At 41.7% G+C, this 25,037-nt stretch overlaps 3 protein-coding genes across 12 annotated transcripts in view; 1 reads left to right on the top strand and 2 right to left on the bottom strand.

Moving 5' to 3' along the window:
- DNAH8 (dynein axonemal heavy chain 8) overlaps positions 1–18,494 on the bottom strand; it is a 393,081-nt gene extending 374,587 nt beyond the window's left edge. Inside the window, exon 1 of the mRNA XM_063724765.1 lies at positions 18,422–18,494. The gene's annotated coding sequence lies outside the window, so the exon portion shown is untranslated. The remainder of the gene's footprint in view (positions 1–18,421) is intronic.
- Positions 766–19,226, bottom strand: LOC134761513 (uncharacterized). 3 transcript variants are annotated; one of them, XM_063724770.1, is made up of 4 exons: positions 18,088–19,226; positions 4,896–4,943; positions 3,810–4,056; positions 766–1,721 (listed from the first exon to the last, which is right to left on the bottom strand). In XM_063724770.1, exon 1 carries the CDS (start codon positions 18,939–18,941, stop codon positions 18,252–18,254), a length of 690 nt encoding a protein of 229 aa, XP_063580840.1. In that variant the 5' UTR covers positions 18,942–19,226; the 3' UTR covers positions 766–1,721; positions 3,810–4,056; positions 4,896–4,943; positions 18,088–18,251. The 3 variants fall into 3 exon arrangements, with proteins under 3 accessions (XP_063580840.1, XP_063580839.1, XP_063580838.1); XM_063724769.1 differs by having other exon boundaries at positions 766–4,056; XM_063724768.1 differs by having other exon boundaries at positions 766–4,943.
- BTBD9 (BTB domain containing 9) overlaps positions 18,655–25,037 on the top strand; it is a 470,612-nt gene continuing 464,229 nt past the window's right edge. For 4 of the 8 annotated variants that reach the window (XM_054558767.2, XM_054558765.2, XM_054558766.2 and 1 more), the window contains exon 1: positions 18,655–18,772. The gene's annotated coding sequence lies outside the window, so the exon portion shown is untranslated. Of the gene's footprint in view, positions 18,773–18,838; positions 18,998–25,037 lie in introns of those variants that run through there. The other 4 variants (XM_063724767.1, XM_054558764.2, XM_063724766.1 and 1 more) reach the window with 4 other exon arrangements.

Genomic DNA, 25,037 nt, shown 5'->3' with positions numbered 1-25,037 from the left:
AAAGGTAACACAAGCCACATGTAGAATTAAACATCTTTTCTAGGAGCCACATAAAAATATAAAAAGAAACAAGTAGACCGAGCGTGGTAGCTCCTGCCTGTAATCCCAGCACTCTGAGAGGCCAGGGTAAGAGGATCACTTGAGGTCAAGAGTTTGTGACCAGCGTAGGCAACATAGCAAGACTTTATCTCTACATAAAATTTTTAAAAAAATTATCCAGAAGTGGTGGTGCACACCTGTAGCCCCAGCTACTTTGGAGACTGAGGTGGGAAGATCACTGGAGCCCAGGAGGTCAAGGCTGCAGTGAGCTATGATTGTGCCACTGTACTTAAGCTGGGAGGCCCAATGAGACCCTGTATCTTAAAAGAAAAAAAATAAAATTAATTTAATATGCTTTAACAGAATATATCAAAAATATTTTTAACAGGTCAGGCACGGTGGCTTACACCTATAATCCCAGCACTTTGGGAGGCCGAGGTGGGCGGATCACTGAGGTCAGGAGTTCAAGACCAGCTTGGCCAACATGGTGAAACCCCATCTCTACTAAAAATACAAACATTAGCTGGGTCTGCTGGTGCATTCCTGTAGTCCCAGTTACTCGGGAGGCTGAGGCAGGAGAATCACATGAGCCTGGGAGGCGGAGGTTGCAGTGAGCCAAGATCGCACCACTGCACTCAAGCCTGGGCAACAGAGCGAGATTCTGTCTCAAAAAAAAATATATATATATATACATATATATATGTATATATATATTTAAATGGATAGTCAATATGATATACTTATTAATGAGATATTTTATACTCTATTATTTACACAAAGTCTTTGAAATCTGGTGCATACAGCACTATACTAAGACCACATTTCAAGTGCTCAATAGCCACAGTTGGTGGCTAGTGGCTACTGTACTGTAATGTACTAGAGTATTCTCATATTTTCCTTTCTTGAAATGGGCTGGGGTTGGCTAAACCTCATCTGTATAATGGTGTAATCACCATAATATTCTATATCTCATGAGATTGCTGAAGACGTGAATTAGTTAATAGATGTAAAAATGCTTAGAATAGTTTCAGGCACATAATAAACAGCATTATCTATTATTATTTCTCTAATAATAGTTATCAAATGAAAGAAAACAATATCTGGTTTGGTGAATTTTGAATAAAATTAAAAAGAAAGACATGTTAGCTATTTCAAGTTCTGACCTAAATCAATGAAATAAAATAATGATAGATTTTAACCTGCTTGTATCAGATTGAATGCTTTTGGCTGCAAGAAACAGAAAAATCAATTCAATCAGATTTAATAATGAAATTAAAAGCTCATGTAATTGGGGTACAGAGGGAAAGTACATTTCAGTTTTGGTTGACACAGTTCAAACAATAATGTCATCAAAAGGTGTCAGGCTCTTTCTGTCTCCTTACTCTGAACTCCAGTATTGTTCTTTTCATCCTACAGCTGGTATTCCTCTTGGTTTGAGGATGGCTATTAGTTACAATTAGGATAGATGCTTCTTAATTTTCATCTGGCAGGAGACACAGAGAGAATGATTCTCCTCCAGCGACTGAACAAAATCCTTTTCTTCAGTATCACAGGGGCTACCTGGTAAGGCCAGATGCAGCGGTTCATGGCTGTAATCTTAGCAGTTTGCAAGGCCGAGGCAGGAGAACCCCTTGAGCCCAGGAGTTGGAGACCAGCCTGGGCAACACAGTGAGACCTCATCTCTACAAGAAAATTTAAAAATTAGCTGGGCTTGGTGGTGTATGCCTGTGGTCCTAGCTACTTGGGAGGCTGCGATGGGAGGATTACTTGGGCCTGAGAGGTTAAGCCTGCAGTGAGCCATGATCACATCAATGCACTCCAGCCTGGGTGACATAGCAAGACCCTGTCTCAACAAGTAAAAATAAAAATAAAAAAAATAATAATAATAGGGGCTATCTGGGGTGCTGGTGATGTTCTATTTCTTGACCTGGGCTTGCTTTGTGAAAATCCAAGAAGCTGCATAATGATTATTTGTACACTTTACTGTATATATGTTAGACTTCAATTAAAAACAAAAGGTTGATCAGGTGCGGTGGCTCACGCCTGTTATCCTAGCACTTTGGGAGGCCGAGTCGGGTGAATCATTTGAGGTCAGGAGTTTAAGATCAGCCTGGCCAACATGGTGAAACTCTGTCTCTACTAAAAATATAAAAATTAGCCAGGTGGTAGGGGTGCATGCCTGTAATCCCAGCTACTTGGGAGGCTGAGGCAGGAGAATCACTTGAGCCTCGGAGGTGGAGGTTGATGTGAGCCGAGATCGTGCCACTGCACTCCAGTCTGGGCGACAGAGTGAGATCCTGTTTTAAGGAAACAATTATAAATGGGGGGGAATAAAAACGAGTAGGAGGAACACTTTTGTTTTGTTTTGTTTTTTTGAGACAGGGTCTCACTCTCGTCGTCCAGGCTGGAGTACAGTGGCATAATCTCTGCTCACTGCAGCCTTGACTTCCCAAATTCAGGTGATCCTCCCACCTCAGCCTCCCCAGTATCTGGGAGTACAGGCACATGCCACCATACCTGGCTAATGTTTTGTCTTTTTAGTAAAGGTGAGGTTTCACCATATTGCCCAGGCTGGTCTCAAACTCCTGGACTCAAGCGATCAGCCCACCTCAGCCTCCTGAAGAGCTAGGATAACAGGCGTGAGCCACAGCGCCCAGCCAAGAGGAACACTTTCGGTTAGGAGCAAGATGAAGAGTGTTCTCTTCTTAGCAATATATAATATTCTTTTGCTTTTTAAAAAAAGTATGCAAAAATATAATATACAGCTAATCTGTGTCATGTATATGCTAGTTAATTCATATCCTCTGTTGTATACTGTTTTATTTTGTAAATATTTGTTTTGCAAATACCACTATTTATCCATTCTTCTGTTTCTAGACATTAAAGACTTTCTTTTTTTTTTTTTTGAGACAGAGTCTCGTGCTTTCGGCCAGGCTGGAGTGCAGTGGCATAATCTTGCCTCACTGCAACCTCCGTCTCCCAAGCTCAAGCAATTCTCCTGCCTCAGCCTCCCGAGTAGCTGGGATTACAAGCATGTGCCACCACGCCCGGCTAATTTTTGTATTTTTAGTAGAGATGGGGTTTCATCATGTTGGCCAGGCTGGTCTCGAACTCCTGACCTCAGGTAATCTGCCTGCCTTGGCCTCCCAAAGTGTTGGGATTACAGGCGTGAGCCACTGCACCTGGCCTTTCATATTTTTCTTATTAGAAGCAACACCACTATGAATATGCTTGTACATGTCTCCATGAATAGATATGGTAGAACTATTTTTTTTCTTTTTTTGAGAAGGAGTTTCACTCTTGTTGCCCAGGCTGAAGTGCAATGGTGTGATCTCGGCTCACCCCACAACCTCCACCTCCTGGGTTCAAGTGATTCTCTGGCCTCAGCCTCCCGAGTAGCTGGGATTACAGGCATGCACCACCACGCCCGGCTAATTTTGTATTTTTAGTAGAGATGGGGTTTCTCCATGTTGGTCAGGCTGGTCTCGAACTCCCGACCTCAGGTGATCCACCTGCCTCAGCCTCCCATAGTGCTGGGATTACAGGTGTGAGCCACTGTGCCCAGCTGGGAGAACTATTTCTAAGGTTACATCTAGGAGTTACACCTAGGAGTGAAATTTCTGGGTCCTGGCACATGCCATCTTCAACTTCATTAGATATGTCAAATTATTCTCCAAAGTAATTTATCTATTAAGATTAGGTTTAGTTGCAAGTGCTATTAAGCCCAAAATAACAGCAGGTTTAAAAATAGCAGAACATTTCTCACTTACATAAAATAAATCCAGAGCTAGGCAGTGAAAGGGTGGAGTGGTGGCTTCACAAAATCGTCAGGGATACAGGAGACTTCCGTCCTGCTGCTCCACCATTTTTAGCATGTGGCCTTCATCTTGTAGTGCAATATGGATGTTCAAACTTCACTCATCACATACGCATTCCAGCCAGCAAGAAGGGAGAAGAGGAGAAGAAAGACTTCCAAGTATATACTGTTGGCTAGCACTTAGTCACCTGATCACATAGCTGCAAGAAACTGGGATGTGTCATCTTTATTCTGGGTGGCTAAATGCTCCACAAAAAATAGTGGATTCTATTACTAAGGAAGAAAGGGAGAACTGATATTGGAAGTAAATGAGCAGTCTCTGAAACACTGATTATACTATCGTACTATACATGTCTACTAGCAGTGTTGAAGAGTTAAGTTGCTCCACAAACGTAACAACAGGAGGGATCAAACTTTACTTTTTTGCAATCTGATTGGTATTAAATGGTTTCTCACTTCTTCATTTAATACATTTTTATTTAGGTTCTACTATTTGCCAGTTACTGCTAAAGGTGGTGGGGAAACAGCAGTGAGCAAATCAAAGTGCTAAATTCACAGAGCTTACATTCTAGTGGAGAAGCCAATAAATAAATAAACAAGTATACATGTATGGGTGTACATATAAGTTGCATGTTGATAGTTGCTGCTATGGAGAAAGGTGGAATACAGGTCAAGTTGCTATTTTATACAGGTTGGTTGGAAAAGACCTCATTGACAAAAGACATTGACGCTGAAACCTGAAGTGAGGTAGTGAGCCATGGGAATGAATATGCTAGGGGAGGGCACTCTGTCTCTACTAAAAATACAAAAAAAAAAAAAAAATCAGCCGGCGTGGTGGCACAGGAAGAGCAGTGGGAAGAGCAAAGAGGCCAAAGCAATTATAGTGGAGTGAGTGAGAAAGAGAGTGGTAGGATCTGAGGATGTTAGCAGATGTGACCTGGGCAGAGACCCAACATGTTTCTGTGGTCAGGCTTGTGCTCCTGCGCTGCTGCCGTCACCATAAGAAAACCATGCTCCAGTGAGCCACTGCCCTTCCCACCTGGACTCCAGAGTGTTCCACAGTTGAAGCACAGGGATCTTAGCTGATCTGCAGGAGCAAGAAATAAATGCTTATTGCTGTATGCCACTGAGATTGTGTGTGTTCGTTATGCAGCATTTTTGTAGCCATAACTAACTGGTACACTTCTATATCCACCTCCATCCCCAGCTTCTCAGTTTCCCTTTTTTTTGAGACAAAGTCTCGCTCTGTCGCCCAGGCTGGAGTGCGGTGGCGTGATCTTGGCTCACTGCAACCTCCGCCTCCCGGGTTCAAGCAATGCTCCTGCCTCAGCCTCCTGAGTAGCTGGGATTACGGGAACGCACCACCACGCCCGGCTAATTTTTTGTATTTTTAGTAGAGACGGGGTTTCACCATGTTGCCCAGGCTGGTCTTGAACTCCTGAGCTCAGGTGATCTGCCCGCCTTGGCCTCCCAAAGTGCCGGGATTATAGGCATGAGCCACTGTGTCTGACCTCCCTTCTTTTTTCTAAGTGGAATGATTAATTCACTTATTTATAATTTTCAATTTTTTTTTTTAATATCAAAAGTACTTTTTTTTGAGATGGAGTCTCCCTCTGTTGCCCAGGCTGGAATGCAGTGGCACGATCTTGGCTGACTGCAACCTCTGCCTCCCGGGTTCAAATGATTCTCGTGCCTCAGCCTCCCAAATAGCTGGGATACAGACACGTGCCACCACGTCGGCTGATTTTTCTTTTTTTTTTTTTTTTTTTGGTATTTTTAGTAGGAGACAGGGTTTCACCATGTTGGCTAAGGTGGTCTCGAACTCTTGACCTCAGGTGATCCACCAGCCTCGGCCTCCCAAAGTGCTGGGATTACAGGTGTGAGCTACCACGCCTGGTCTCAAAAGTTCATTTATTATTTTTTTCCTCTGAGAATTGTTTTGGTTACACAAGACAGCTTTTGATATATAAAGTGCCCATTGCCATTCTTCTATAATTAAAAAAAATAGGATCAGAAAAGATAACTATTGGGTGTTGGGCTTAATACCTGGGTGATGAAATAATCTGTACAACAAACCCCTGTGAGACAAGTTTACCCATGGAACAAACCTGCACATGCACCCCAAACCTAAAAGTTAAAAGAAAATAATTGCAGTTTATATTTCTTCTATCTCAAGATAATTTTTATTTTGCAATCTTTTAATAGTAATTCTAATTTCATTGTGGCTAGAGAACATGTACTCTAACATTTCTTCTTTTTGAAGTTTACTGTTTTAAAATTTTCTTTGTAAACAAGCATATAATTGATTTTTGTGAATGTTCCTTGGACAAGAATAGTTGTATTTTCTATTATAAGATACTAAGTTCTATTTAAAACTATTATATCAAGCTCATTGAGGGTTGAATTAAAATCCTCCATAGCCTTGTTATTATTATTAGTCATTTGGTACATCAAAGTTTAGAAACACATATTAAAGCCTCTTAATAAAATTATAGTTTTATGAAAATCTCCTTGTATTTTTAAAAAGGTTTTGCCTCATGTAGTTTGCTACTAAACTGCTTGATGTATAGAGATTTATAACAATTATATATATATATATATTTTGAGTCGGAGTTTCACTCTTGTTGCCCAGGCTGGAGTGCAATAGCGTGATCTTGGCTCACTGAAACCTCCACTTCCTGGGTTCAAGAGATTCTCTGGCCTGAGCCTCCCAAGTAGCTGGGATCACAGGCGCGTGCCACCACGCCTGGCTAATTTTTGTATTTTTAGTAGAGACGGGGTTTCTCCATGTTGGCCAGGCTGGTCTCCAACTCCTGACCTCAGGTGATCTGCCCACCTTGGCCTTCCAAAGTGCTGGGATTACAGGTGTGAACCACCATGGCTGGCCCAATTATATCTTCTTCATTTGGCTTTTTATCATTATAAAACAGTATTTTGGAACATACATTTCTCCTTTATTTTTCATTCTAATCCACCATTGCCTGATGGATCTCAATGGCCTACTCTGCACAGATGGTGACAGAATCCACATAATATCAGTTAGTATGGGCTGGGTTATGCTACAGTAACAATGATCCCCCAAATCAGTGGCTTACAGCAACAAAGATTTATTTCTCCTCACACTACACAGGCCACTGCGGGTCTCAGCTACAATCAGTGGCACAGTTTTTTTCTGGAACACTGTTGGTCATCTTGGCAGAGGAACAGAGAGCATAAAAACTTCAGCTAGAACTAATACACATTAGTTTCATTTACATTTCTCTGGTCAAAATTAGTGTTCACATGATCTTGCTTCACTAGAGCAAGAGAGTAAAATCCTTTTACAAGGTAAGTCACTGAATATTTATGAGTTATACAGTTTAGATACACACACTGATTGTGCAGACATTAGAAAAATCATAGTCATATATAGTGGCATTCAATAGCTTGAAGAAAGTAAACCAAGACCAAAAAAAAACAACAACAACAACAACAAACAAAAACAAAACAAAACAAAGCAAAACCACCAAAACCCAGAATAGCTGACTCCTGCTATCAGTGGAGTTAAACGGCTTCTCCTGGAGCTACTTTTCTCCTTCTACACCAAGGTCTACTGCCCGGGGCCCTTCAGGTAGCATTAGACTGAACATTCTTCTCCCCAGATTAGACAGAAGCAGCACTCTTCTGAGACTGCTGGCTCTTTGATCCTTCTCTGACGTAGTACTGTCAGCTTACAGATGTGTCCCTTTGTCTGTATCATAATATTTTACATCATCCTCTCAAGAACCCAAAGCTTCAGGCTGGGCATGGTGGCTCATGCCTATCATCTCAGCACTTTGGGAGGCAGAGGCAGGAGGATTGCTTGAGCCCAGGAGTTCCAGACCAGCCTGGGCAACAGAACAAGACCTCATCTCTACAAATAATAATTTAAAAGAAATTAGCTGGGCACAGTGGTGCATGCCTGCAGTCCCAGCTACTCGGGAGGCTGAGGCAGGAGGATTGCTTGAGCCCAGAGGGTTGAGGTTGCAGTGAGCTGTGATTGCAATACTGCACTCTGACCTGGGTGACACAGTGAGACCCCGTCTCAAAACAAAACCCAAAACCTTAGATTAAGATCCCTTTCAGGATCAAGCCTTTGCCTTAAAGAGAGAGGTAGTCAAGGGTGTTTGTCTACAAAACACTCTAACTCAACCTTCAGTTCTTCATCATTTCGTGTTGGCTTCTTTCTCTCAGTCGAGAATTTCTCTAAAACTCATCCTAGTCCTACACATCTCTGCCATTCACTACCACTAGTGTGTCTGGAGGTATCATCTGTCTTGCAGCACGATCACCATTATTTCCTTTACCATCCCTGTGGTAATCATAGCTGCTGCTCACCCTTATCTGGTTCTGTTTCTCTTTTGAACACATGGTAGGACTGCACTTTCTGGCTTCCTTAGGGTTGGTTCTGTGTTGAGTTTTGACAGGAATTGTGAGAAGTGATGTCTGTCTTTTCTGGACTATTGCTAGTGTGAGATCCTCTAGAGTTCTCTCTTTCCCTTTTGGAAAAATATATTGATGTTTTTGGGGTTTTTACTGTTGCATAACCTAGCCTATCCTGACTGAAACATATCCTTTTAAAGTATTCAAAATGTACACGACAAATAAAAGACACCTATAACCTTTGCTATGTCTTTAGACACCTAAAGAGTACAAAATGCTCTACAACACTTGAGGTACAAATGTACTCACTGCACTCTTATCTGGCTAAGTCAAAATTAGATTGGCTCAAGCACCAGATGCCATTTAAGTAGGAAGTTCAGAAGCATTCTATTAGGCGATTGCCACTTACCCTACATGATTTTTCTGTGTAGTCCACACACCTTCCGCAACAGAATCACCTGGGGTATTTGTTAAAATCACAGGCTCTCCTGCTACCTCTTAAATGAGAACATCTGGCAGCAGGAATCAACATGCCCCCCAAGTCATTCTTATGCATACTTCGCACACGATCTTTCTGTCTGAAATTGTCTTGTCCTACTTTGCGTGTCTGATTCTCATATGAGTTTTAGACCAACACAATCCAAAAGTACTTTCTGAAATAATAGAAATGTTGTATACATGCACTGTCCAATACAGTAGCTATTGACAATTTTTTTTCTTTTTTTTTTTTGAGATGGGGTCTCCCTCTGTTGGTTGGGCTGGAGTGCGATGGTGAGATCTTGGCTCACTGCAGCCTCAAATTCCTGGGCTCAAGCGATTCTCCCGCCTCAGCCTTCCAAGTAGCATGGACTAGAGGCACACACTACCGTGCCCCGCTATTATTTATTTATTTATTTATGTTTGCAGACGTGGGGTTTCACTATTTTGCCAGGCTTGTCTCAAACTCCTGGGCTCAAACAATCCTACGGCCTCGGCTTCTCAAAGTGCTGGGATTACAGGTGTGAGCCACAGTGTCTGCCCACTACTGACTTCTTGAAATGTGGCCAGTGTGACCACAAAACTGGATGTTTAATTTAAATTAAAATGGCCACATGTGACTAGAGGCTACCATATTGGACAGTGCAGTTCTAGACTGTTAGCTCCTTTAGATCAAAAACAGTATCTTCCATCTCTGTATCCCCTCTGTGCCCGGCACAAAGTAGCCAAGTAAATGAAAATTGAAGTAGGAAATAGCCTAGGCTATTTTTGTTTTTTTTTGGGGTTTTTAAAATTTTTTTTTGGCTCAGGGTATATTAAGCAATGAAAAACTACAAAATACGACTACAAAAATTATAGTATATTTGAAATGTTTACCTTACATTTACAAAGCAACTTTACTGTCCAATTCTCAAGGTAAGTATAGTATTAAAATATTAAATCATAGACACATTGGTGTTGATGACAATGCCTAAGAATAGTCATAGCTCTCAGTTACCTTTCTGCCTTCAGCTTAGCAAATATAAAAGATGTATTAAGACAACAATGAATCCTGCTTTAGAATCTTCCATGTACCTTCAGTTAAAGAAAGTATGTGGAAATAGATACACTAGTGAATACTACCAGATCATTAATATTTGAAATCAAAAAGAGTTTAAAACAAGGAGTAGGATTTACATTAGATATACAGAGAGCTAATCCTTCAAATTCTGGCCTACTAGAAGACAATACTGAGCAAGATTGTGGGAAAATGATTTGATGGGAGAACCTGGGACTTGAAGCTTCCCACTTATGCTTGTCAACCATTACTTCACCTATCCATCTCCCTCAGAAAAAAAAAAAAAAAAAAAGCAAAGTTAAAAGAATGACATGCTGCAGAGTTGCAATAACATTAAAAGACAATTCATTGTTTTAGCTCTATTTGTCCTATGTAAAATGCTGGAAACTCATAAACAAGATATATTCTTATCAGCAGAGAAGGGTGTATAAGTTTTTTCTTTTTTTTTTTTTGAGAAGAATCTTGCTTTGTCACCCAGGCTGGAATGCAGTGGCACAATCTCAGCTCACTGCATCCTCTGCTTCCCAGGCTCAAGCAATTCTCGTGCCTCAGCCTCCCAAGTAGCTGGGATTACAGGTACACACCACTATGCCTGGCTCATTTTTGTATTTTTAGTAGAGACGGGGTTTCACCATGTTGGCCAGGCTGGTCTCAAACTCTTGGCCTCAAGTTGATGTGCCTGCTTTGGCCTCCCAAAGTCCTGGGATTACAGGTATGAGTCACTGTGCCTGGCCAGGTGTATAAGTTTTAACTTTTACCTGAAGTGAGGGAAAGGGACTAGGAATAAGATAGTCATCATAAGCATATTTACCATTCATTTTCCTAGTTTTTTCACAAACAACTTGAAGTGGCTAGTGAAATTACAAACAGAATGTAGAAAATTATAGATAAACCGGCTGGGTGTGGTGGCTCATGCCTATAATCCCAGCACTTTGGGAGGCCGAGGCGGGCGGATCATGAGGTCAGGAGTTCAAGACCAGTCTGGCAAACATAGTGAAACCCCGTCTCTACTAAAAATACAAAAAATTAGCCAGGTGTGGTGGTGTGCACCTGTAATTCCAGCTACTTGGGAGGCTGAGGCAGGAGAATTACGTGAACCCGGCAGGTGGAGGTTGCAGTGAGCTGAGATTCGCCATTGCACTCCAGCCAGCCCAGGCAATAGAGCGAGATTCCGTCGCAGAAAAAAAAAAAAAAAAAAGAAAGGAAATTATAGATAAACCAGAGAAGGAGAAAACCCAAACTTAAGTACAAGGTTCAGTACCAGTAGAAAACAAATTAGAATGCAGATATACAGACCACAGGTTTCTACTCAGGCACCAAAATGGAGCCACACATTTGACTCAGAGCTTCATGGCAGCTAAGGTGAAAAGGAACACATATCCAGTTACACAATTCATTTGCTGTAAGCAAGACACATCAGTTATTCAAGAGTAGCCAAGCTCTTCATGATACCTGGCTCTGAAAGAAAATTCTCATGTGATCAAATGCACAGTAACAACCCTATAGTAAAAGCTATTGGAGCTTAGAAAATGATACCCTAATATATGGCACTTTGAAGTACTAAAGAAGCAGCTTCAAAATCTGACACCCCTTCACCCACATCCCATCTCCAATCTTCTCTCTCCTAAAGCTCAGGATGAGGCTCTTCTCTTTAGTTCCCTTATATACCTATAAATTGGACCCATCAGAGAGGAACACAATTGCCTTTGATCCCCTCCCTGAAATTTCATTAACTAGAGATTAAACCTCACATCAGAGGAAGAGACTGAAAATTAAACACCACACGTAGAGCCCAAACTTTGTCCCAAACTATTGTCCCTTTTCCCTTCCCACTCAATTCCCAAAGAGAATCATTTACTAACCATTGCCTGAGCATTGGAGCCATTTATTCCTCCTAAAAATAACTTACTGTCCCTTAAAAATACACATCTTCCCCATCTCTCCTTCTCTTATGAAGGGTATATAAGCTTCTGGACCTCGTTGTGTTACTGGATAATCATCCTCCTGTGATTCCCCTGTGCTTATGCACATTAATAAATTTGTATACCCTTTTCTCCTAATCTGCATACTGTCAGTTCATTTTCAGCACAGCTTCAGAGGGCAGAGGGGAAGCTTTGCCTATTTGCCCACACAATGCACTGGTGGGCTCTGTGGAGTCGTCTCTTCCAGAATTGCTTAACATATGCAGAAGACACAATATTCAAAATACAAGCCATGAAAACACTCCTGGTGGTGGATGAGGAAGGTTTCTGTGTATGTGCTCAGGACAATATGGTCAGGTATGCAGTGTCCTGATGGACCAGCTAATATTGTGTGGCTGACCAAAGGCAGATACATACTGTTTAGAATTCAGTAATCTAATCAGCAGACGGTAGAAGGCTGACAGCCTTTTGTGAAGAGTGAGTCACCCCATTAAGATTCTCACCTAAATAGGAACATTCCTCTCCATATGGTAGTGAATAGAGAGAGCCCCTGCAGGCAATCTAGGATTTTCCTTAAAAAAAAAACTCTTCAAAAATAAGAAAAAAATAAGTGTTCAAGACCATCAAGTTCCATCCAATAGAGCAAGAGGTCTGCAAACTCACAGACAAGTCATGTTTTTCTTTTCTTTAAAAAAAATTCTCATTAGTTACCAACATTTAGAGGTCAACAGATTTCAAATCTGGCAACCGTGGATGCTTATACCACATGGCAACAATCTGCTGGGCTGAGTATAGTGTACTTACCCACCTGCCTGGGCCATTTAGGCATTAGAATGTTCTGTTGGAGAATGATTGAGATTTGGATTGAAATTTTTCAAAGAAGAAATGATCAGTTGCTCACTCTGACTGTAGGAAAATCTAACTAATGCTCCCATGAAATGTATGGCTTTTAGCAAAGTGGCTGGCCAGTAAATCTACCTGGAAGAATTACTTGCAAAACATACCCTTAAGTAAATAAGTTAATGTGGTATTTAGTTACTGGATCTAAGCCAATTAAATTTGAGGACATGTGCCCCCAAAAATCATTTTAGTTTTGGAACAGGTGCTCTTGATCCATTCCTTCTGATAAATGGTGAGCAACAAGATCAGTTATAAAGTTTATTATAATAAAATATCATCAGCATATAGGAAGATAATGGGTTTTTTGACTTCTAAAGCAAGGGAGCATATGTCCAAATAACCTAAAAGTGGTTTCAAATTACTTAGACATAAGTTAAAAACAAGAAGGGCTACAAATATTTTATGCTACTTAAAATACTTTTTGATCCATCTGAACAATTCTATTAATTCTATTGATCTGGACTTTCCAGGTCATATAGAAGTCTTGGTTTTATATGAACCTGGATTCCATATTTGACTCATGCAACTTAACCTGAAACCAGCTCTTATTCACAGAGTCAAAGCATGAGAAATCATCTGAAGCTTCAAACATTCTTTTAAGAACAAAGTTTATTCTTCTAATTATAAAAATTATCATTGTACATTGTCAACAATTTGGAAAATAAAGAAAATTTACATTATTTTTTCCTCAACTATTTATTTTTAAAAATTTCAAAGCAACAGAATACAGACATGCAGGCCAATCCACCCACTTACAAATGCTGAGCCAACAAATTTACTCAGAGCTTCTTGGCAAAGTGAAAAGTGAAAAACAGGCAGTTATATAATTCACATTGCCTATAAAGAGAAAACACATCAGTTACTCAAGTGTAGCCAAATATTTCATGACTTGTGGCTCAGAGAGAAAATTCTCTTGTGTTCATATGAGGAACACAGAGTGATATCACACACAACAACCTGTCAACTATGCCTTCTAGAATTCCTCAGTATAAGGGAAAGGGTACATAGTATGAAGCCTGGGGGTTAAAAGCATGGATTCGAATCCTAGCTTTATCACTTATTAATTGTACCTTGAGTAATTACTTAACCTTTCTATGCCTTGGCTTCCTGTTTTATAAAATATTGTGAATAATATCACCTACTTCAAAGGGCAGTTACGACGCTTAAATGAACTAATGCGTACAAAACACTTAAACATAGATAACACAGGTGCAGGTACTATGTATCTGGTACATGGTAAACATCCTTATTATTAAAGTCAATGCTAAAATGAATGTGTGTGCATATGCTAACAGTACAGAGAGAGGGCACTTAAACCAACTAAGGGCCTGAGGGAAGGTTTCCTGGAAAGAGGATGCTTGTGCTGGGTCCAAATCTTGTTCTACTATGACCTTGGCCAAATTATTTAAACTTTGTCCCTATCTGCTAAAACAGATACTTTGTCAGTGATCTATACAATAAGCTAATGTTTACAAAATTAAGTGAGATAATACATGAAGATTAGACAAGCAAATGTATCAAAGCATGGCATCAGTGACAATAAATGTTTCCTCTTGAATCTACTGGAAAAATATAAATTATTCTTGCATTTAACTTTTGTTTGTGTCCATTTTAACAATTAAACAATTTTAGTTTAGAAAGTTATATGTAAATATTCATCTAGATCACAACAAAACTACCTAGAAGGAATATTAGGTGACAACACTGGTTTAGCACAATTCTCCTGTTCTTTTTTTACCTCCATGGAAATGCCTTAATATATTTATGTCCATTTTTGAGGCATACTGTGTTTACCTAATGGTGTAGGTAAGTACAACACTCTTGACTTTCATTAGATAGAGCTAACTGCTCCCTTATCTGTATCACTTTATATACCCCTCATTTCACTTCATACAGATTCTGTTATAGTATGTTGTATTAGACTTATATTTATATCTAGCTTTTAAACTTATTTTTTGAGACAGGGTGTTGCTCTGTTGCCCAGGCTGAAGTCCACTGGCACAGTCATAGCTCACTGTAATCTGGTAATAGCTCACTGTAACCTCAAACTCCTGGGCTCACCCAATCCTCTTGCCTCAGCCTCCCAAGTGGTTAGAATCGCAAGTGCGCGCCACCACACCTGGCTAATTTTTAGAAAATTTTTGTAGAGATGGGTGTCTGGCTATGTTGCCCAGGCTGGTCTCAAACTCCTGGCCTCAGGTGATCTTCCCATTTTGGCCTTCCAAAGCACTGGGATTACAGGCAGGAGCCACCACAACCAGGTCTATCTTATTATTTTTAATTTTTTTTTAATTTATTTTAATTTTTAATTTTTTTTTTGAGATGGAGTTTTGCTCTTGTTGCCCAGGCTGCAGTCCAACGGCGTGATCTTGGCTCTATACAACCTCTGCCTCCCAGATTCAAGTGATTCTCCTGTCTCAGCCTCCTGAGTAGCTGCGATGACGGCACATGCCACCATGCCTGGCTAATTTTTGTATTTTCAGTAGAGACGGGTTTTCATTATATTGGTCAGGCTGGTCTCAAACTCTTGACCTCAGGTGATCTACCCGCCTTGGCCTCCCAAAGTGCTAGGATTACAGGCATGAGCCACCGTGCCTGGCCTTACTTTTTTTTTTTTTAAAGAACTATGACAGCTAGTTATATACTTAGTATTTCTCTCTCTCTCTCCAAATTGTGAGTTCCTTGAAAACTATGTCACAGCCATAGTATCTAGGACAGAAGGTGGCAGGTAATATACTGATTCTTAATGGTTGGAAAATGGTCTGAGAACGATTTAAGTGTGCTGTTATAAGTAAGTGACTCTGATATAAAATTGGGGTGATTGAGCCCAGGGGATTGAGGCTGCAGTGAGCCAAGATTGTACCACTGCACTCCAGACTGGGCAACAGAACAAGATGCTGTCTCAAAAATAAAAAATAAAAATAAATAAAAGTATTGAATCAAATATGACAAAAAATAAAAAAATAAAATTAGGGGGATTATCTAGGAATTAATGTGAAAATTATAGACTCAGCTTGATCCCATTCTTTGCCAGATGAGAAAACCAAAGCCTGGAATAGTTGAGGGATTTGTTCAAAGTTATCTAGCTAGTTAATGGACAGAATAAAGACTAGAATCTCGAAACTCCCATCAAACCAGTCTAGAGGCCAATCCACTATATTGGTCTGCCTTTCAGATCTCAGTGATTAGTTATCTATCTCCACTATCCCACTGAAGTTTGCTATTGTTGGTTACCAATCACTTTTCTGTTGCTAAATCCAGTGAATGCTTTCCAGTTCTTGATATGCTTGGCCTTTTTGTGATCTCTGACTCTGTTGACCCCTCTCCATCTTGCTTGCTTGGCTTCAGAGACATTAGGTCCACCTAGTTCTCCTTTTCTCTCTCTGGCCATTCTTTCTCAGACTTCTTTTTGGGCTTCTGATCATCTGCACCTCCTTTTAAAGTTAGTGCTCTCCAGGGGCCCTATCCTTGCCTCTCCTTATTATGTCTTCTGTATTTTCTCCCTGATTGATCTCATCCATGCCTCAGGCTTAAATTACCAATTATTAATTTATTTCTTCCAAATCTATTTTAACTCAACCTCTTTCCTCATTCATAGATCTGCATGGTTTGAGTGTTTATTGGACATTTTTTTCCAGATGTGGAGGTTCCATCAGGTCACAGTCATACTGCTATAGCCTCTGAGGGGACCTACTGAATTGTACCCTTCTTTTCTAGGTAATGGAGAAAGCTGCAGGAAACCAACTATTATCTTTATTACTGACTGTATTAGTTTCCTATTGCTGTTATAACAAGTTAGCACAAACTTGGTACCTTAAAACATACAAGTTTATTATCTCACAGTTCTAGAAGTCAGAAGTCCTAAAATCAAGGTGTTGGCAGGGCTGTGTTCCTAGGGTGCTAGAGAAGAATCCATTTCCTTGCCTTCTCCAGCTTCTACAATTTGCTTGCATTTCTTGGGTCCATCTTCAAAGCCAACAGTATAGCAGCTTCAAATCTCTCTGTCTGACCTCCGCTTCCATCATCACATCTCCTTCTCTGACTCTGACCTTCCTGCCTCCAGCCCAGTCAGACAATCCAGGATAATCTCCCTAGATACATCATTTAATCATATCTGCAAAGTCCCTTTTGCCACGTAAGATAACATATTCATGGGTTATGAGTATTAGAGTGTGGTCATCTTTTTTTTTTTTTGGTTGGGGGGGATCATTATTCTGTGTAACACAGCTGACAAAGCTGGTATTAAATATTATCTGTGGGTAGACAGCTTCCTAATGCCAAACTCTGGAATTAAATACATATACTCTCTTTGTAGCCCTGGACTAGGCACCCTTGTCCCTACCCACAGGCCCTGCTCCAGGAGAAACGGAAAAGAACACCAGGAAAGTTCCCTGAAGATAGTTCTCTTTTAAGAGAAAAAGAATGGGATAGACGCCACATGTCCAGTTGCTCCCATTTAAGTTCACCAATCAGGAAGTCACTCCTCTAGGGAAGAGTGAGTTTCAGACAGGTACATGAGAAACCAGGAGACTATTACACTAATGGATATCATTCCATATGGAAGGAAGACATTGTGAATGGAGAGTAAATGTTTCCCTAACAAACATATCCATATTTGAACTCATCATCGTACTCCACATATCCGGTCATCCTCCTAAGAAATGTCACCATCACTACCTATAACAGTAACTTAGACACTGTGGATAATCAAGACTCACGTAGCTTGCCATCTTGCTAAATGTTACCACTGTCCACGTCAGCACTCATGCTAGAAACCTGGCCTACTCATTTATCCCCACTCAGTGCTGTGAATTCTACCACGTTAATGACGCTAACACCTATCCCCTCCTCTATTCCCACTGCCAATGCCTTGTTTAATATTCTTATCACTTGTCTGGAGTACTGCAATGGCCTAAAAATGAGTCTCCCTGCCCCAAGCCTTGCTTTTTCTGACCATTTTCACTTTCTACTTTTACTCATGAAGCTTCCTTTGCCCGGAATTAAGTCCTTCCCAATTTGTCTCCTCCAACAACTGAACGGGCGGTCCCCTAGCTTGCTCCAGCGTCGGGGATAACTGACTCTCCTGCATCAACTAGAGTCAGCCCTGCACCCGGATTTCTAGGACTCTTATCTATCTAGATAGATAAATACATTTTTTTGAGACAGTGTCTTGCTCTCACTGCAGAGGCTGGAGTGCAGCGGGGCGATCACAGTTCACTGCAATCTTGAACTCCCCAGGTTCAAGCGATCATCCCACTTCAGCCTCCCGAGCATTTATGACTACAGGCGCGCGCCAACATGCCCATCTAGTTTTTGTCTTTTTTGTGCAGACGGGGTTTCACTATGTTACCCAGGCTGGTGTCGAACTCCTGAGCTCAAGCGATCCGCCCACCTCGGCCTCCCAAAGTGCTGGGATTACAGGCTTGAGCCACCAAGTCAAATGGGCTTTATACTTACAAAGTACCTTTGCATACCTTATTTCATTTTCACCTCACAATTCTCCAGCGTAGGCTGCACCGGTATTATTATGCCCATTTACTGAGAGAGGAAACTGAGAGTCAAGGCTGGGCCAGTCACACCCTGCTGCGAAATTAACGAGCGTCACTTAGCAGCCTTGACATTAACCGCGCTCGCACTCTCATCCCTTTCTGGTCCTCCTCCTTGGAGAACCTTCCTGCACCTCCAAGAACTTGCCGATCGGGTCTGCGGCGGTCTGGACGAGGTCACTCCACAGGCGCCCAGGACCTTCCCATCCGTAGTGACGCGCGCCGGTGACGCCATACAGTGACGTGTGGTGACGCGACTTACCCGGAGCCAGGTGCCGGCAGGGCAGCCACACCCTGGGGTCCTCTGCTCTGGAGGGGCAGAAGGTCGGGTCGGTGCGAAAAAGCCGCAGAAGCCGCCTTAGGCGACTTTCTGGGCCTGCATCCCCGGACGCAGCAACCAGCTGTCGATCGGTTGCTAAGTGACGCCAGCGCGCAGTGGCGCGTGCGCGGCCACGGTGGAGTGCGTGAAAGCGGACGCGCGCCGCGGCAGCCGGGGCGGCGTCGAGGACGGCGGCCACGGCTGCGGCCAAGGGGGTGGTGGCGAAGAGGGGGGTGCGGAGCGGGCGGAAGAGGCATCTGTGTCGCTGCTTGGTCTCAGAGGAACATCGCTGGGGTGAGTAGCCGGGTCCTTGCAGGGGATGTGGGGCCTGGCCGCACCTGCTGCGCAGGCCCCGGGCGCGGGGACGCGCGCCCCCGCCGTCTCCGCGCGCACCGCTCCCCGCCCCTCCGCCGCTTTTTCCGGGGGCGGGGGAGGAGCTGGGACGGGGCCTGACGAGGGTCATTTCCTGGGCCCGGGTGCTCTGGAGAGCGGTAACCGTCCCTTTCGCAGTCCACGAAGGTGTAGTGGGAAGTAGACGTCTCGGGGAGCCGGGGTGGCTCTACCAGCCTCCCAAAGAGAGGAGTTCGAATCAGGAGCAGCCCAGATTCTCTAGCAGTCTCGTATCCTGTCTGAGACGACGTTGCCTGAGACTGAGGCCGCGAAACCCGGGAACCTGGGGTGGGGGTTTGGAAAGTTTGGGACTGCTGGGGCCCTCATCTCCCCTGCCCTGGCCAGCCTCTGAGTAGGAGCTGGTTGTTATGGAGAGAGTTGTGAATCAGTGCCTGCGTGCGGCATCAGACACACCCACGACCTAGGGAGGGCGACCTGTCAGTATAGATCCGGGGCAACCAACCTGTTGCCTAGAGTTTCTAACTTCACATGTATGTGCATGTGTTTCCTTGGCGTTTTAGTACATTGTTGCTACAGATTTTGAGACCAAGGTGCTGATAGGCATCCTCATTTGTTACTTCCTCATAGACTCAATTATCTTGCTATATTTCCCAGAACCGTGTTGTGTTTTTGTCATTAGTAGGTCCAAGGAAGTATGGAAGCATGTTTTGTTTGTTTGTTTTTCCTAAAGGCAGTACAGGCTGCTATTTTCTGGACAGAAAATACGGATTCTGTTCACTGTGTGGGCTGGAAAGTGTTGATGATGGGAGAACCCAGCGTGTAAAGGTGTAGCTCATCCTCAGCCCGGTGCTCTCTTCTCAGTGCTCTGGACTCTATCATGGGTAGATGTGTAGGGGTTGTGGTTACCATACTTGAGAGCGAGGAGTATTGGAGACAGGGAAGAAGACAGTCTTTTCTTTCTGTTGATTAAGGCAATGTGTAGAACCAGTGAAAAGATAGACTGTACTGAAATCTAATGTTTTGTGTAAGAGGATAGAGGAAAATAAGTTCAAGGTTCTCATTTAGGTCTAAAATTCTATGATTCCGTTTCATAACTGAGGATCTGTAAAGTATGTTACCTCTTGGAACCAGTAATAACCTTGCTTTGTAACACTTATTAGATTACTCGGAATTCAAAGTGTCTTCCTCCCTCCGCTATAATAGCTTTTAGGACAGGAGTCACCCGTGTTTTCCTCCTTGCCCTATGTCTAACACATAGGAAAAATGTATTTGCCACAGAGTAGTCATGCAATGGATATTTGTTATATAGCACGCTATGCTCAAGTGGTGTATCTATGTATAGAAAGCATTTAGTTCAGTCCATCAGGTACTTAGTACATGTGCCTCCCTCTGCCCAGCATCATGATAGGTGTGGGAGGAGGATTATGGAGTGAAAAATGACACAGAAGACCTGTCTTTTTTCTTCCTTTGAGAGCAGTAGTCTAGCTAGGAGATGTATAAAATAATTATAAAACCAAGTTAAATAGCATGTAACCAGTGCTGTTTGAGGACTATAAATGTGGTAGAAAATCAGAAAAGATAGGATGTGTAGGCTGAGTTAGGGAACTCTTTGAAAGAGGCAAGATTTGACTTGGTCTCTGAAAGAAGTTAAAATTTGTTAAGAAATAAACCAGGGGCTGAGAAAATAATAATGTGAATTTGGTTGTTGGAGGATATACCAAGACGACTTTTATGTCTGATAACTGGAGCGGAACGTCTTTCATAGGGAAATACTGGAGAGAGATGGCTTAGCAGGTTGGGAAGGCAAAGTGTTAAGGACTAAGGCGGGCTTATCAGCATCCCACTGTTAAGATAGAGCCTTCTTGTAAGGTGGGATAGAGGTTGTATTAATCAGAGTACAGTCTTTGACAAGAATAAGTGTTATCCTTACTTGAAAGTAAAGGATATTACGCTTGAACCAATATCAGGTTGTTAATATACTTTTGATTTCAATCACTAATTGGAATCGATGCCTCACTAATGTGCATGTATTTTAGGTAGTCAGTGGTGCATGTCTCATTATCTAAAATCTACCTGATGTACTTGGGCCGTTGTACTGGAAATTTACTGAAATGATGTACCAGTAGTCATCCAGTCACACTCAGTGACATAGTTTTGCTTGGGATTATCTCTCTGAGGTTTGTCTTTACTGCTGATCCTGTAAAATATACAAATGTTAGTTGGGAAAGGAGTCTTTCTGATGAACGATGCTTAAAAATACTGACCAAAGAGATTTCAGAATAATTAAAGACACTGCTGCTGAATATTGAACCCTTGGTCTTTATTTATAACATCTTCTGTTATGTGAAAATTCTTTTGAGTGGTGTGTAAACCTGAAGTTGAATTGCTAACCAAGATGTGTAATGTTACAACTGCAAATGTTGCATTATTTAACAACTCAGCAAATACTTACTGGGTGCTGGTTATGGTGAGACACTTTGTTGGGTGCTGGGAAGACAAAGAAGTTAAGACACAGTATATTCTCAGCATACTAAGTGTTCATCAGAAGAGATAAACCACTAACCATTATATGCTGTGACAAATTAATCACTTTTGGAATGAATAATGTGCTGGGGGAGTAGAGCGCTTTGGCTGGAGAAAAAATTGATGGGGAACATGTTGAAAAGAAGGGGATGGAGCTTAGCTCTGAGGGTTAAATAAAATTTTGCCACATGTAGAGGGGGAAGAGAGCATTCCAGGGGCCAGCATAAGCAAAGTTGCTGAAGATTAAAATTAAATGGCACTTTTGGAAATATCTTGAGTTGTTTCTTGTGGGCAAGAGAGAGGGGAGAGGGCTGAACTCATCTCAAGAACCCATTCCTGAGATAATGAACCCATTCCTGCTATAATGGCATTAATCCATTCATGAGGGCCTAATCACTTCTTATTGCATGGCGGAAGTGATGAGCAGGAAGCTATTTTTGGAGCCAAATTATGAGGGGGTCTTCTACTTCATCCTAAAAAGTCTAGAGTCCTCCCATCCATTGGCAGTGGAGAGCCATAGAAGGTAGAATAATCAGAAAGTTGACAGTTCGTGTGCAAATTGCATTAGGGTAGAGAGGCAGGGAGACTAGAATGTAGGTGAGAAATGTTGGACAATGGGAATGGATAGATTTTGGAGACATTTTTAGATGTTAAAATCTCTACATTTATGACCAGCTAGAGGTAGGGGAGAGTGAGAAGTCAAAGATAATATGTCTAGTTTGAGCAGCTGTTTGCTTGTGATGACATTAAGTTAGAAATCACAGGAAGAGGAACAGGTTTGAAGTGGAGAGGAGAAATAATGGCAGTGTTAATTCTGAGGTTTCTGTGGGGAGTTTAAAAAGAGAGATCCACTAAGTAACTGGAAATGCTGCTTCAGAGTTTATGAGATGGTTAGGGACAACTGTAATATAGATGTCCGCTGAGGCTACGGGAGTAGCGACCTTCTAGGAGGCATGTTAGTATAGTAGTTAACTTAGCGGACTTTGGAGTTAGGAAGATGGCAGGTCAGATCTCTGTTATGCTGTTTATTGGTTGGCTGACCTTTGGCAAGTTATTTAACTTCTCTAAGCCTAGGCTTCTTATCTAAATTAAAGAATTGTTGTGGAGATTATACATGTGCATAGTGATTAACACAAAGGTACTATGTGCACAGTGATTAACACAATGCCTGTCTTATAAATGCTTAATATAATAAATGGCAGCTGTTGCTGTTATTGTTAGTAGTAGTTATAGATGTAGAGATAGTAGAAGAGGCCCCAATGCCAGAAAAATGGAGAGTGAGAACTGGAAAAGATGGTGAATGGAACTTTTGGACATTTAAATCGGTATTTAAACTTGGATCAGTTCTTGTCTTTGTTTTGTGCTGCTATTTCATATTTTATGTTTCATAATAGCAGCACAAAACAAACTAAGACAAGTACTGATCTAAGTTTAATTTATAAAGAACAGTCTGGTTAATTTATAAAGAACAGAAATTTATTTCCTGGTGGTTCTGGAGGCTGGGAAGTCCCAGATCAATGTGCCTGTATCTGGTGAGGGTCTTCTTGCTGTGTCATAACATGGCAGAAGGCATCACATGGGTAAGAGAGAGAGGGAAGGGGGCTGAACTCATCGTGTCAACCTATTCCCACTCTACTGGCATTAATTCATTCATGAGAAAAGAGTCTTCATGGCCTAATCACTAAAGATCCCACCACTCACTGCTGTTGCATTGGGGAATCAAGTCTCCTCTAACACGTGGAGGACACATGCAAACCATAGTCGTTCTAAAATTTGAAAATGCATTAGGGAGAGCTGGAGGTGGCCAGGTGTGGTGGCTCATGCCTGTAATCCCAGCACTTTGGGAGGCTGAGGCGGGTGGGTCACTTGAGGCCAGGAGTTTGACACTAGCCTGGCCAACATGGTGAAACCCTGTCTCTACTAAAAATATAAAAATTAGCTGGGTGTGGTGGTGCACACCTGTAATCCCAGCTACTCAGGAGGTTGAGGCAGGAGAATCGCTTGAACCCAGGAGGTGGACATTGCAGTGAGGCGAGATTAGGCCCCTGCACTCCAGCCTGCGTGACAGAGCGAGACTCCATCTCAAAAAAGAAAAAAAAAAAAAGAAATAGCTGGAGGCCTTGGTAAAACACAGATTTCTGGGTCCCACCCCCATAGTTTCTGCTTAAGTAGGTGTGGACTGGGGCTTGAAAAATTGCATTTTTGAACAAGTTCCCAGGTGATGCTGATGGTGCTGTTAGAGGATAGATGAAAGAAAAGGAACCAGCACTAACAAAGTGGTTGAAGTGTATGGAGAACCAGGAGATAGTTTAGAGAAGAATAAGAATTTGACAGCCTCCAGACTCTCTAGGTCCACCAGTCTGATTTCCAATTTCACAGACCATATCTCATTCTTATTTTTGTTTTCTCCAGAATCTGTTATAATGCCTGATACATAGCAGTAACCTTTGAAGCTGCTTAGTACTGTCCTGGTGCATGATTGCTTGTACCTCACACACAGATTTCATTTATCCTCTTTTATCTCTGATGAGTCATGGGGAGGATATGACTTCTAATTTTACACACACACAAAATAACTACAGAAAATTTCTTTCATATATCTGATGTGTAGCTATGTGCATTTGACTTTGTGTTAGATGCCCTCTCCCCTTCTTTTTTTTGATAAAATGACAATCCAGTTTGCAAAATAATTGTTAATAATATGTGCCAGGATTCCAGTCTGTGTCCTGTATTAGGCACCTTGAGTCTTACAAGGGAAGCAAATAATGTATTCCCTGTTCCTGGGAAGTTTACAAATAAGATGGGTGAAATGAGCAAAACCCACAGGAAAGAAACAGGAAAAGGTATAATCACAGAAACATGGATGTGGAGAATCTGAATCTAAGGACATATTCCTTGCTTGCCAATATTCTTTGGGTTTTACGTGTTTCATATACTGAAGACTTTTGGCATATAGCACACATGTTAGTCCTAGTCTCCGAGAGGAAGTTATAAGGCAGTTCCACTGTATGAGGAAATAAAACAGTAGCTGTGCAAAATTATAAACACGTTTGTAAAGGGAGTGAAATTGGAGTTAAATTGGAGCTTCATGACTGACAGGTTAGCTACTCACTATTCTGCCTAGGTGCTTGTTCTCTCTCCTTTATCTCTCAGCTAACATTCATTAAGCATTTACAGTGTGCCAGAAATCATGTGAAGTGCTGGGCATAGAGAAAACGATAATTGCCTTGTGCACCTAAGTCTGGTTTTACTTGGGGAAATGAATGTGCACACATGCATGCATATTGTCAGGGTGAAGGTGCCTGACTTTTATAATCTTAAGATTATATTGAAGGAAGAGACATTGAGGACTTGAAGTTGAATTCATTCAGCCTTATGTATTCAAGGGGCCATGACGAGTATAGGGATGGGACCATGATGAGTATAGAGATGTATTTTTTTTTTAGCCATCAAATTTGTAATTTGATGGAGGAAAAATAACATATTTGGAGTAATATAAAGAATATGATAAGTACTGTATAAATACTGATTACAGACTAGGTACTCTGGCTTCTTAAGCAGCTAAGTGTTCAGTTTTAACAGCAACTCATAAGCTATTGTAATGTTTCAGAAATTATAACATGTCATAAGTCCACATTAACCTCCTGGGCTGCCTTTGCGTCTGAATATGAGACACAAAAATATT

This window comes from Pongo abelii, chromosome 5, assembly GCF_028885655.2.
Source record: "Pongo abelii isolate AG06213 chromosome 5, NHGRI_mPonAbe1-v2.0_pri, whole genome shotgun sequence".
In the NCBI taxonomy this organism is placed as follows: Eukaryota; Metazoa; Chordata; class Mammalia; order Primates; family Hominidae; genus Pongo; species Pongo abelii.
This window is presented reverse-complemented; position numbering and strand designations above follow the sequence as displayed.

Excerpts from the sequence above, each read along its gene's own strand:
- LOC134761513 (XM_063724768.1), bottom strand. The coding sequence starts at position 18,941 with ATGACCCTCGTCAGGCCCCGTCCCAGCTCCTCCCCCGCCCCCGGAAAA.